General features: G+C 38.0%; 1 protein-coding gene across 2 annotated transcripts; it reads right to left on the bottom strand.

Annotated features, from left to right (window-relative positions):
• Positions 1–5,965: 5,965 nt before the first annotated feature.
• Positions 5,966–12,355, bottom strand: LOC104452576 (tRNA-specific adenosine deaminase TAD3). 2 transcript variants are annotated; one of them, XM_010067024.3, is made up of 11 exons: positions 12,174–12,355; positions 12,032–12,086; positions 11,836–11,909; positions 10,762–10,880; positions 9,586–9,668; positions 8,809–8,908; positions 7,911–8,022; positions 7,578–7,837; positions 6,989–7,098; positions 6,445–6,690; positions 5,966–6,257 (listed from the first exon to the last, which is right to left on the bottom strand). In XM_010067024.3, the coding sequence occupies exons 1-10, from the start codon at positions 12,253–12,255 to the stop codon at positions 6,495–6,497; spliced, it is 1,191 nt and encodes a 396-aa protein (XP_010065326.2). In that variant the 5' UTR covers positions 12,256–12,355; the 3' UTR covers positions 5,966–6,257; positions 6,445–6,494. The 2 variants fall into 2 exon arrangements, with proteins under 2 accessions (XP_010065326.2, XP_039166220.1); XM_039310286.1 differs by having other exon boundaries at positions 8,812–8,908.
• Positions 12,356–13,670: the final 1,315 nt, after the last annotated feature.

Genomic DNA, 13,670 nt, shown 5'->3' with positions numbered 1-13,670 from the left:
CCGAAACTTTTGAAAAGTGTAATCGAATTCTAAAATTTGTCAAATTGATTCAATCAAGTCCTTGCATTAATTGCATTTTTGAAAATTTAAAGATTTAATTACACTTTTTGAAAGTTTTATGACTTAATACCATATTCTTAATAAGTTTTAGAACTCAATAACACTTTTAACAAATTTTACGATTTAATTGCACTTTTTGAAATGTTAATGACTCAATTGCATTTTGGTGATAAATTTTATTGTAAGGGTGATTGGTTGGACCATTTGAGGGGTTTTTTCTTTTTTCTTTTTGGAAAAACCAAACAATGGCTTATTGTATATATTAATTTGGGGTCCGAGCATAGCACGGGCACCATTTTTACATTTTTAAATTTGTTAAAATTATTACGAAAATAATACCATAGCTAAATTGTAAAGTAGATTTATGATTATATAATGAGGTCATGGCCTGGCCGCCACATTGTAGATTGGATCTTACCGGCCACACGTGGAAGATGCGGTTTACGTATAACATGACGAAATGGTCCCATGGCAATTTTTTGTGCCTTGCCATAATATATAAAATACAATCTAATAAATTAGACGTTTGTAATTTATTAAATCGAAACGAAGATGAAAGAAACAGTCCATCCCGCGAGGTTTTGTTCGGTCATTTTGATTTTTTTGTCAAATAGGATAACGGAAGGATTCACAATTCGGTTCTTCTCCTAATTCACCAGCTGCCTTGTCATCTTGTCATCACTACACCCCCCTAATCCAAATGTATTGTTAACCCAAACATCAAATAAGATATAAGTTATCTGATCTATAGTTATATGCGGTCCACTAGCTTCTGGTTGCAATACATGTTGTGGGCTTCAATCTAAGGTGTAAAGTCATCATACCACATTCTCCCGGTGGTAATGTTTATATGAATGGAGATTATACTATTTAGAATATGAATATGTATTTATCATCATTTTTTTAGAAAAGTATGTAAGAAAATTTCATAATTAGTATGATATAATATAAAATGATGATACCATGAGTCTACACTGAACTATGGATGAGAAAATTACATACTACAATAGGATCGTTCATGATATAAGATTTTGTTAAAAAAATATCTAGTCTAAAATTATTTTTTTAATATTTCTAAATATCATGAATCTTGTGTGGTATGATATCATATAACCAATATAAATGATAATTGACACGTCACATCATTAGTTGACTGTTAAAAATTGGAAATTAGTTAAAAGTTGAATTCCTTTTAAGCGAATGTATTATGATATGTGCTTCATACATGTTTTTTTGGAAGCTCAACAAATACAAGGGAAATGAAAGTTTTATTGATAATCATATATACATCCCCTTTTCTTTTTCTTTTTTTTTCTTTTTTTGTTAAAATTACAAGTATTTTACCGATGTAGCCTTACCCTTACCATTTCATGCATAAATGGGGAAAATGCTTCTAAAATTACCATAACTTTTATATTCACTCACTTTTGTACCAAAAATTTTCGAGTAATTACTTGAGTGCCACTTTTATAATAAAATGATCACTTCAGTATTGTCACTAATTTGAGTTGTCGAAAAATTCTATGTGACAATTTGTTATTATAAATAGTTTGAGATGGCTCGCCAAGAAAGTGAAGTCAGCAATATTAGCGCTAAATGATGTTGCTTATGTGTTTTATATGCTCTAAATTAACCAACTGGGGCGAATTGGGACTAAATTCATTCTTCTTCAAACCCTAAATTCGTTTTCTTCTTCGCTCGAGGAATTGTGGCAAAATTAGGTATAGGAATCCCCAATAAAGGGCAAAGTAGGACAAACATTTCCAAATTAAGCATCTTCCAGTTAGAAGGGGATGAAAACGAATGAGAGGGAGCAACATAGTTACCAAAACGAATTGGTTGCTCTTTGGAGTCAAATTGTTGTCATGTGCCATGTCTCTGGCCCTTGCCGAATGAGGTCCGACCACAAGTGAAATTATGGCAACCACATAGATCATTCAGCAGACTCGCCACAGTTTTATTGCTCTCAATTGTAGATTCACAAAAAGTGCATCATAAAATGAGGAAGAGGAATATTTTTCCGCTCACAATTTGTTTTCATTATGCTGGTCATATTAGGACATAGGTGTTTTTTTTTTTTTTTTTTTTTTGAAGGACATAGAGGTGGTTGAGAAAATGATCATTAAGAGAGAGAGAGATGCGTATGAAAGTGAAAATTGTTAGCAAATGATGAAGACGAAGGATGGAGGATGAGACGAAAATGAAGACAATAGATGAAGGGAAATTGGCGAGTAAATTAAACCACATGCCACCTCATCTCCCCTTTTGTCCAGGTTGGACTTCAATTTAAGTTTATAAAGCCAGAATTAAAATTTGGGTTAATACACTGAAAAACCCCAAACTAGTATATCAATGATAAATTTACCCCAAATTATTTTTTTGATCATAAAAAACCTCAAACTGGTACATTTGTGATAGATTTATTGCGATTGACCATAAAAAACTCTAAACTAGCACATTTATGACAAATTTATTTCAAACTAATTTATTTGATCACAAAAAATCCAAAACTAGTAAATTTATGACAAATATACCATCTGCTAAATTGGATTAATACCACAAAAAAATCACAAAAATTGTAAATTGTGACAAATGGATCGTAAATTGGTATCCCAAACATATCATTAAACTTAATAATTTGATAATAAAATGTAACGAAAATTAATAGAAGGTACCACCGATGGCGTGGATCAGGGCCTTGGACCTCCCGGTGGAAAGGTTCTCTAATAATTTGATAATGAAAATGCTAGCGTCACCGGGGTTTACGGCGCACCGTCGATGCAAGCTGGTTCCTCCCGAATCAAAAAAAAAATTAACATAAGGTAAATTTGTCACAACAGAAAGTAAATTTGTCACAAGTGTATTGGTTTGGAGTAAATTTATTTTTGATGGTCAAAAAAATAGTTGGGGATAAATTTGTCACAGGTATACCGGTTTAAGGTATTTCAAGATATTAACCCTTAAAATTTCATCCCCACTAATTGAATGAGAGGCGTCACATCCATCAAATCATAATCAAAGTGGTCTTGTGTGATCTTATGTGTAGCCATCATAAAGCTCCTTTCTGGCCCAAACAAAATAGAAAATTTTTGAACCGTAGTTACATGTCGTAATTAGTTACCTCTAGGATTGCGTCGATACGAAAATAGTCCAAGGCATGACTCGCATGCTCATCAGTTTGGAAAGAATTAACCCAACGTATTCCTTTTGCCATCTTATCTCGAATCAGTAGTGGCCTTAAAAAAAAAAGCCATGTGTAACGAATGGTCGGAAATTACCACCGGAGCTATTCAATTGGTCGTTTTTTAATTGATGTGGCATGATTGCCAGAATAGAGTTGGATCTCAAGGCTATGTCTGTTTCGCAAAAACTGTGGCATTTTTGGAAATTATTTTTTAATAAGTCATTTCCAGAAAAATAACCATATTTTCTAGTATTCGATTTAAATTTGAAAGTGAATTAGAAATTATTTTCTGTTGTTCAATAAGGATAAATCTCTTTCTCTATGGATTCATTTTCAATTTTTATATTTTATATTGTAGAATTAGGCCCCGTTTGGCAACACTCCAAACAGGTGATTATTTCTGATTTTTTGTTCCCCGAGCAATCGCCTTTGGGACGAGAATCGCGTTTGGTAAAAATTTTGTTCCCGGGAACAAATTTGTTCCCAGAATCAGTTTTGGAGTAGATTTGAGAATCAAAAAAAATTTGATTCTACGTCCGAGAATCAAAAAAAGAATCAACACGATAAAACTCTTCTTCTTTTCTTCCGCCATCACGCGACCAGTCGCCCACCGCCGCCGCCGCCGTCCGCCCCGCCGCCACCGCCCGCCGTCGCCCGGCCGCCGGCCGCCCGGTCCGCGAGCTCGCCGGAGGCTCGCCCGGCCGTGGCGAGGTCCGGCGATCTCGCCGGAGGCTCACCGGCCGCCGGACCGGCGAGCTCGCCGGAGGCTCGCCCAGCCACTGGCGAGGTCCGGCGAGCTCGCCAGAGGCTCGCCCAGCCATTGGCGAGCCTCGCCGGGCGGGCGAGGCCCGCCTGGCCACCGGCCGAGCTCGCCTAGCCTGACCGGTGGCCAAGCGGGCCTCGCCCAGCCCCGGCGAGGCCCGCCTGTCCACCGGCGAGGCGAGGCCTCGCCAGATCTGGCGAGGCCGAGGCTCGCGGGCTAGGCGAGGCCGAGGCTCGCCGGGGCTAGGCGAGGCCCGCCTAGCCACCGGCCGGGCTCGCCTAGCCTGACCGGTGGCCAGGCGGGCCTCGCCCAACCCCGGCGAGCCTCGCCCAGCCCCGGCGAGGCCCGCCGTCCACCGCGACGCCGGCCTCGCCCGATCGGCGGCCGAGCCTCGCGAGGCTGGGCGAGCGTCGCCGGCAGCTGGCGAGGTTGCCGGCGACGCTTGGCCGACGAGGGCCGGCCTCGCCCGAGGGGGCCGGCGACTGCCCGTGAGGTCGCCGGCCCTCATCCGGCCGGTCGCCGGTCCGGCGACCGGCCACAAGAAGAAAAGAAAATAGGAGAAAAAGGAAAAATGAAAAGAAAAAAATGAAAAAGAAAAGGAAAAAAGGAAAAAAGGTCAAAAAAAGAAAAAAAAAGTAGAAAAAATTATTTAAAAATAAAAAAATAATTTGGAACAGAATCAATGGACACGTTATCAAACGCAATTCTATTCCGAATCAAAAATTTTATACGCTTACCAAACACGTTTTTTTACTCGGAATCGGTTCCGGAACAATCAAAAATAATAATTTCTTGTCGAATCGGTTCAGGGACAGAATCGTTGCCAAACGCGCCCTTAGCTTTTTAAAAAATTAATTTATTTTTTCCTTTCATTTTATTTTTTCCTTCAAGGCTCGAGTTCACCAAATTCTAATGAGGCTCGAGTAAGATCCCAGCAAAGTTAAGCCTTGCCAGCTTATGGCGAGGTCAAGCCTCGCCTAAGGTCGCTAGAGGTCGAAGAAGAGGAAGAAACAAGGAAAAAAAGTAAAAAATAATTAAAAGCTCGCTTTTTAAAAAATTAATTAAGTAGAGTTTTTTTATTGATGGAAATATTTTCCTCAATCAATTCATTTTTCATGAAGTCAATATAAAAAAATTTGAAATTTTTTTCTTTAAAATTATTTTTTGTAAAACAAACGGAGTTTAAATTAGGGAGAAGATCATCAAAAACCCCAAATTTTGCTTAAAGTGATAAATTTACCTCAAATATTTTTTTTTTTTGCGAAATGAAAAACCCCGAACTTTGCTAACCGTGACATATTTACCAAAAAAATTTTCTTATGACACAAAAAACCCTGAACTTTTATCCGTGTAACACATTTACCCTAAATTATAGGACATTTTGGTTTTTTACTTTTTAATTTTTTTTTCTTCTCCTTTTCTCTTCCCTCTGCCGGTCATGGCAGAGCCGGTGGAGGAAGCCAGCGAAGAAGCTGTCGATCAGTATGGGTCTGTGCTTTCTCCTCAACGGCTTCATATTCCTCGGCTAGTAACTCCGCTGGGTCTCCGCAGAATCCGGTTTCCTCCCACGAATTTGACTTCGCGTTTGATTGGGGTGTGCGGTCTCTCTGTCGGTTGAATTTGCGGTTTCGAGTTTTTTCTCGTGACTTTCATTTGCGGTCGGTCTGTATGTTGGTGACGGCGGAGATCGGAAGCCGTGGTCGCTTGAAAAGGCACTGCTTTTTAGTTCATTGGTTGGAAAGGTCCTCACCGTTTGATGAAGTTTTCTTGGGGGACTTGTTTGATTATCCGTTGTTCCGAATGTGGTCAGGGAATTATTATGCAGAATGAGGTGTATTTATTACCTGGCCTTGATGATGGTGATGTTGGATCGGAGCTCTTTTTAGTTATTATGATCTTTTTGCGAATTGTGGTGAGCTCGGTGCTGTTGTGCGAGTGATTTTCCGTAGTGGTCTCTCTTTTTCCCGACGGAAGTTTCTTTGGCTTTGCTTAAAACTTGTGCTTGAAGAATAGGTTACAGACCGGGTCTTTCGAAGTTGTTGCCCGAGCCTAAAGCCCAATTTCAAGCTAGTGGGCAATTCAGCAACTCAACAAGACATCTCAAGAAAGGGTCAAGAGGCCATAACATACATGATAATGGGGCTGAGCAACATGCTATCCTCGCAAGTCGTCGCTCGTAGTCTCCAAAGCCATCCAGCAAGTCTTTCAGATGCTTATTCAATCGCAATACCATCTCTGTAGTTCCTTGCTCTGCATATTTTATTCTGGCATTCATAAGAATAAAGCACGAGGGCCAACTTTATAGTAACTGTGGAATATCTATTACTTAAATAAGGACATCTAAATGCAATACATAACTCGAACATGATTAGAAAGAGAAAAAGAAGTCCAAAATCTGATGACCAAGAAGACAAATAATGCAATACAATCTTCCTACCATATTCTTCCTGCAAAATTTGAGGCATCCTCAACTCGACTTTCTCATTCTCAGCTCCCAGATATCATCGACAATTCGACTTTGTCAAGGACATCCTGTGGCACCACAACCCTGAACACTGCATAGTGATGATTCAAGCTTTTTTCCCCCTGTAGGCGGTGAACGCTGCCCAATGCTCCCGCACTTGGATTTGGACAAGCGTAAAACACACGCCTGATTCTCTGATGCACAAGTGCCATCGCACACCTTAAACAAGACGAGATGTAACAGAAAAGCTCTATCAGGGATTTCATCACTCTATTTCAAAAAATCTACAAATCTTAACGCTTGTTACGCCAAATGAGTTGTGACTCTCCATGTTATTTTCTCCAGATCTCAAATGTGAAAAATATCTAGTCTAGAAAGAGGACAGGAATGCAAAGTGCATTTGCAAAGAACCAGTACTGTCCAAGGCATAATCTAAGATATTTTGGTCAAAGATAATGAGCCAAATAGGCTGCACATGCACCAAACCAGACAGTTGCAGCTGATTTGTTTAACTTACATTGTACATGGCTCCCAAACAAGGTAGATGTCATTGCCAGTGCATAAATATGGTCTACTAGAGAGATCACCATTTCCATAAGCAGTATCATTTTTGTCATCATTGTCGACCTGAATTTCCACATATAGATCTCAGTGCCAAGCTGAAATATCATCAGATTAAATGCAAAGAAGAAGAGAATCAAGCTATAGAATCAAATGCAATAGTTGGTTCCCTATGTTCAGTGCCAAGTAATCCCAGAGCATTTCATCTTCAGTGCCAACTAGTTAATTGGCGGACAGTGCATGTGTTAAAGCACTGTCATCAAATGTGTTCATTTAATAATCAACGTATATACAGAGTTGACCATTAGCAAGTCTATAAAGACAAGAAATTGACTAAGGGATGATTATAACATGCACGCAACCAACCATCCGAGAGCTACTCGGAGTTTGAGTTGAGCAATAACAGATGAAATGGTATTATGATATTCGCAAATGTTGAGAAAAGATCATGCACTTTATAACAAAGAAGCAGATGATACTTAGATGCCATCGTCATGCTAGAAAGGCTTGCCAGGATTTCCTTCACATGTAGAGGAAAAGCTTACGTCATTGGCATCAGTTTTCTGTCTTTTTGCTTGAGAGTTTGCAGGAGATAGAACACACTCCTCTATGGTAGATTCATCTTTGTATCTCACATCAGGGAATAAGCGTCTGTCCCTGGCAGCAGATGATTCAATTGCCACTATCGCAGCATGTCGCAATGGGTGACAAAATGAAGAGCTCCTGCCAGTCTGTTCATTTACCCACCACTGTGGATGTAGACAAGAAATGGATGTCTCGACTTGCCTTGGTCCACCTGAGGAACCTGAGGAACAGCATTGAAGATATGATTCATTTTTACCATCCAGTCAATTCAGAAGAAGATTTGGTGGAATTACCACATTCAGCACTGGCTTCTGTTTTTGGAGTTTGCCAAGAGCAGACTTCATCACGTGCCCTTGCAATCACTTGGTTAGATAGAGGATCTACAATTGCTGCAGCATTGACAACCTGTAGATCCAAGAAGGGTGTAACAAAAGCAAAATTTGTGCAATTTCCACAACATTAGAGGTTCCCACACTAGCATAAAACAAAATTGGACGCATGACTTGGGAGCAACATGAAGTGCTACAATTCCATCCCAAAACCTCTATTTATTATGTCTATGCATGGACATTTCAAAGGACAACTGTCTAAAGGACCCAGCCTTCGAAATGATTGGATTGTTCTCAACTATTATAAAACATATTTCTACTTGTTTTTTGGTTCAAAAGTCAATAAACAAGACTTTCGCATAAAAACTTCACATTCGTGTCAAGGTAATTACAAGTAAATCTTACTTCTTGTTACCAGACCCAAAATGATTCTCGTAAACTAATGTGAGCTATGGTGAACCCTATAAGGCTTGATGGGAAAAATGTTAAAAGTGCAAACACAGGAGCAGTTAGAAATGATATTGTCAAACACAATACTTGGATGTGCTTTTACTTCACAAGATACTGATTCCAGGGAAAATAAAAAGTAGGACAAAAGGAAGGCCTTAGAGCATGCCAAATTGTCTCACAAAATGTCAAAGCAGTATAATCCTCAGAAAGAAATGATTGCCATATATAAGAAAATCCCTTTTTTTTTTTTTATTATCTTTATTTGGTAAGATTGGGAGGCCAGCTAAGGACTAATAATATTCAAGACCTCTGAAATCTTGACTAGTCTGAGATAAAACTAGTGGCAAACTCGAAGAAATCAATCAAATTTACATTCATTAATTGCAAGTCACAGGCATACCCAAGCACTTACCACATTACCATGAGATTTTGCCAATTCCAGAGCATACTTCATAAAACTTACAACCGATTGTGAGTCTTCTTCACTAAACCCAGTTATGCCACTGATATTGCTGCTATGTGTAAAATCAGAAGTTAAGAGAACAAATCAGTAATGACATAGGGTATGTATAAATGCACATTATACACATGAATATAAAGTAACAGATAATTCCTTGTGATCTTTGACAAGAAGTAAAATTAGGAAATGCTAAAATAAAGGTCAAATATTTGCATAAACTCCATGTTTGATTGCGAAAGGAGGGAGAGGAGACTGATAAGACTTAAACCTGGCCTAGTGACTTAAAACTCAAAACTCCTCTCAGTCCAGATGCAACCAAAACTAATAGAACTCAGTAGAACGAAGTAAAATCAATCACATCCTAAATTTCTAAAAAGAAAGCCCATCAAATTTGATATGGCCACTCAGACTGCAACTCTTTGTAAGTCTTTGGTTTTCAGACTCCAACTTCCAACTTATCTGCTTGGAAATAAGTTCTGAAGGAGGTAAAAAGTATAAAATGAACATGCAATGCCCAAGAGAATATCGAAATCCATAAGAAAGTTATCCTGGAAAAACCACCTTAACCTGCTCCTTTCATTGACACAACATTAGAATCAGAGACATCTTCACAGTTGATGCAAACACCCTAAACCAGCAAAAATGTCCTAAAATATGATGACAATATGTTGATCTTAAGACATGAACATGCAGTACCATGACTGATGGGAATATTTAAAAGAGACGTACTAGGTTGGTGGATGGTATGAGGTGGGCCATAGCTTGCACTGTTCTACCCACTCTTCCTTTGACGATGCAGCATATTTACAGACCTATCGCAAATTAGCATGAATAAGCACAAAGAACAAAATCCCACTTTGCCATCACATAATGAAGTGAAATAACGCCATTTTCAGGTTACATGTTACAAGGAGTTCTTATGTAGTATATCTTCTTACAAGCATATTTGAATTACAAATATATACTGATTAAGATAAGCATGATATGCAGAAAATAAAGCTTTAGAATTTTATTAACAACTAGTACACTTTCCTAATATCAAATCATCTGTGCACTTTGAAAGGTTTGAAAAGGATACATGCTTCCACCTAGCATTAGATAGAGTATGGCTTCTTTTCATGCCATAATGAACTTAAGTGAAAACAAAAAATGATGAAAAAATCAAGAGATGGAAACTTTGTTCAAATTCAGGATTTGAAAGCCAAATTGATCTATATATACAGTGACATCCCATCCAGCCACTGAAGTGCTATGTTACAGAATCTAATGCCAGTGACAATACAGATGTTTGCCGTTGCTTCATTGTTATCAACCAGTAAAGATGTTCCAACTACTTATTCACTTGAAAGTACAGTTCACTGCACAGACATAATAGAGCAAACAATAATAGTGTAAACGACCATACCAAGAAGCCCTCTTTGGCATAAATAGCCTATAAAGCATTGGAAAAAAAAATACAAAGACCAAAAGAAATTCCCAAGCGAAGCCTATATTAGTGCACTTTAAACACAACTATACCTCCTTAAGCAGCAGAAAGGCGATCATTGCCAAAAACTCTCTTCAGCTAAGTGACACTTTGACGTAGACATATAACCCGATATGCATTAGTTACTTAAATGAGATGTCTCATCCAAAAAAGAAAATGAGGGAGAATTTGTGAAATAAAATTTTCTAGAACTTGGAAAATGGGAGAAGAGAAACGGCATGAACAGATGTCAAATATGCTAATGGTTCATTGTCAAATATGCTATGGTCCATGGTAGTGTAAGATGCTCTGTAAGTAAACATTATTGCTGGAGGATACTATAACTTGTCAGAGCTGCATATGGTTCTCTCTACAAGTTATTGAAGATGATGCAAAATATGGGGAAATCAACATGAAATGCTAACAAGAAAACAACCCACTTTTGCCACAAAAGGACTCAACTGATAAGAATTAATTACATCCTTCACGTCACATGGAATTCCATCAAAATCACCATTTTCGGGAGCCAGGCATAAGATTACTGATAGCTGAATTTGTCCTGTCAAAACCATTACAACAACCAGACAGTTCAAGAAATCCATACAAAATCACTAAAAGAATCATTGAAAAGCTGGGCAGATAAAAAATGATTTGTTGATGAAAAAATACAAGCATCCATCCTGGGTTTCCATCAAAAGGATCTTGTGTAGGATTAATTAGAAGATTCTTTGAGACAATTAGCAGTTCATCCTCAAAAGCAAATTACAATATATTGAGTGGGCCACTGTTTTGTTCGGTTTCTTATTTTCTCAATTTTCTGATCTTTCCATCCTATTTACTTTCTGCTAATGTTCCTTTTCTGCACATCATGTGCAAAAGAGGTATTGTAATTCTCTCCAGTCAATTTTCATGATTGATAAGGGAAAAACAACAAACTGAGAACTGAAATTAACAAGCAATATGTGTTGTTTTCATAATTGTTCATCAGGTTTTTGAATGCCTTGCATAGCTAATGCATACTAGAAAACAAGCCATAGACCAGAAAACACTGGTAGCATTTGAGTTTCGTCAGATAACATTCTTCCTGAATCAGGCAATTTGTTTTCATAATAGTCCCTCAAAAGAATTTCCAGCAGTAGAAGGGGAAAATTGTGAAGACTACACACGTGAGTATACACAACAGACATTTAATTCTTTGCATGAAATCGCTCCCGTTAAATGACCCTCGCACCATGACAACAACATTGCAATGGCTTTTTAAACTTTTAAATAGTAACCCATAAACAAAAGGCAATACAAACACCTGGTCAAGCAACTACTACTCTTATGCTCACTTAATGAGTAAGGCTCCAATCCTGATGACTAAAGCTCCAATCATGATTTCCATCTTAACACTCCAGAATGACATGCACGGCAAAGATTGGTTCCTCAAGTTTCAAAGATGCAAGAAACCATGATGTTCAAATATCATCATCATCAATAGACCAATCTCAACAGTAACAAAAAGAATGTACCTCCTTCGATACACTTCTTCTTCACCCGCTTCACGTGGTGGAGGTCCTCCAACGGCGCAATTTGACTCAAACGCCTAACCGACAACCAAACAATCAACTCCCAAATTTGAGCGAAAAATCAAACCCGATAACTGAAACTGCAAGGTCCGAGAAGCGCAGAACAGAGCTCAGTCCAACGCAAGACACCGAGACTGACCTGATGATTGTGTTCGTGAGCTTCGGCTGCTCAATCTGAGCGGCGACCACGTTCACTGCTTGCAGAAAAAAAGCACATCAGCAAAAGTTCAAGTTCGGATTTTTCGCTCAGGATTCGGTCGGTCGTCTATGGAGAGGATAACCTGTGAGCTGCTGATCAGGCGGCACCGGCGGCCGACCGGGGACGTGGACGATTCGCCACGCGCCGCCGTCCTCGCCGCTCATCGTTCTTCGCGGCTGTCTCCGGTCACCGGCCGCCGACGGGAGGCGATCGAGCACGGAAGCGGAGGGAGATCGCGAGCTCGACGGCGGCTGAACGAGGAAGAAGCTGGCGACCCTCTGGACAGAGATATCACTGGGCCTGATTGTGGGCCTGAACAGGCCCACTCACTTTCAAGCCCGTCCACTAAGACAAGCCCACATACTATGTTACAGTGGCTCTTGATTGATATTCTTTAAAAGATTTTTTTTTTTTTTTTTATAGTTATTAAATATTACAGGATTTATCGTTTTCTTAACATTTGTATCGGGTTATCAGGGGTTAATAACATGCTGAAAGGAAAAAAAAAAAAAGAAAAAACTGAAAAGATCACACGGATGCGTAAAAAATAAAATGACACTCAATAATAAAAAACAATAAATAAATTATTGCAAAGATAAAAGATCGTGGAATGCATCATGAGCAAGAGAAAGCGAATCCCTAATTATTATATGATGAAACAAGGGTTATGCAAACTTTGACTCCTAGATATGATTTATACGGAAAATATGATTTTGCAATTATAATGAATTGCTATGATGCTGATGATGATGGTGATATATTAAAAGTTTTGGGAAAATTTCAAAGAATGACCTAAAGTGCCCTAGTTTTCTCAAATAAATGGTCAAAGTGAATATTATTTCAAATAAAATTAATCCCCTGAAAAATCTCATATTGGTACACCTATAACAAATTTATCTAAAACTAATTTTTTGATAACAAAAAAATCAAACTATTACACCTATGATAAATTTACCCCAAATAACCGCAAAAAATCATAAACTAGTATACTTATAATAAATTTATAAAAAAAAAAACTAATTTGTTCGATTGCTAAAAACCCGAAATTAATATATTTGTGGCAAATATATCATCCATTAAATTGGATTAATACCATAAAAATGTTACAACCGTAACAAATAGAAAGTAAAATCTCAAATTGTATACCAATTAACTATTAGTGTAATCATTTTACCCAAAAAAAAAAAAAAACTATTAGTGTAATCTAACTTAGTAATTTGATAATAAAATTTAACAGAAACTAACATATGATAAATTTATCACAAATATATCGGTTTGAGATAAATTTATCAAAGGTATGCTAATTTGGGATTTTTGGTGGTCAAAAAATTAATTTGGAGTATATTTGTCACAAGTATATTGGTTTAGTGTTTTTTAGAGTATTAACCCTTTCAAATAAGGGCATAAAGTGACTAAATTATTTTAAATAAACAGCATGAAGTGGCTAAATCGTTTCAAGTAAGGGCCTTTGGCCAGTGGTAACTTTTCCAAGCATGGGAGAAGTGGTATTTTGGTAATAAAAAAAAAATTGTAACTATATTTTCTAATTTTAAAAAAAAATTATCATTTTTTTCTTTTT

This window comes from Eucalyptus grandis, chromosome 3 (genome assembly GCF_016545825.1).
Source record: "Eucalyptus grandis isolate ANBG69807.140 chromosome 3, ASM1654582v1, whole genome shotgun sequence".
Classification (NCBI taxonomy): Eukaryota; Viridiplantae; Streptophyta; class Magnoliopsida; order Myrtales; family Myrtaceae; genus Eucalyptus; species Eucalyptus grandis.
Note: the sequence above shows the minus strand (reverse complement) of the source record. Positions and strands in the feature narration are given on the sequence as shown.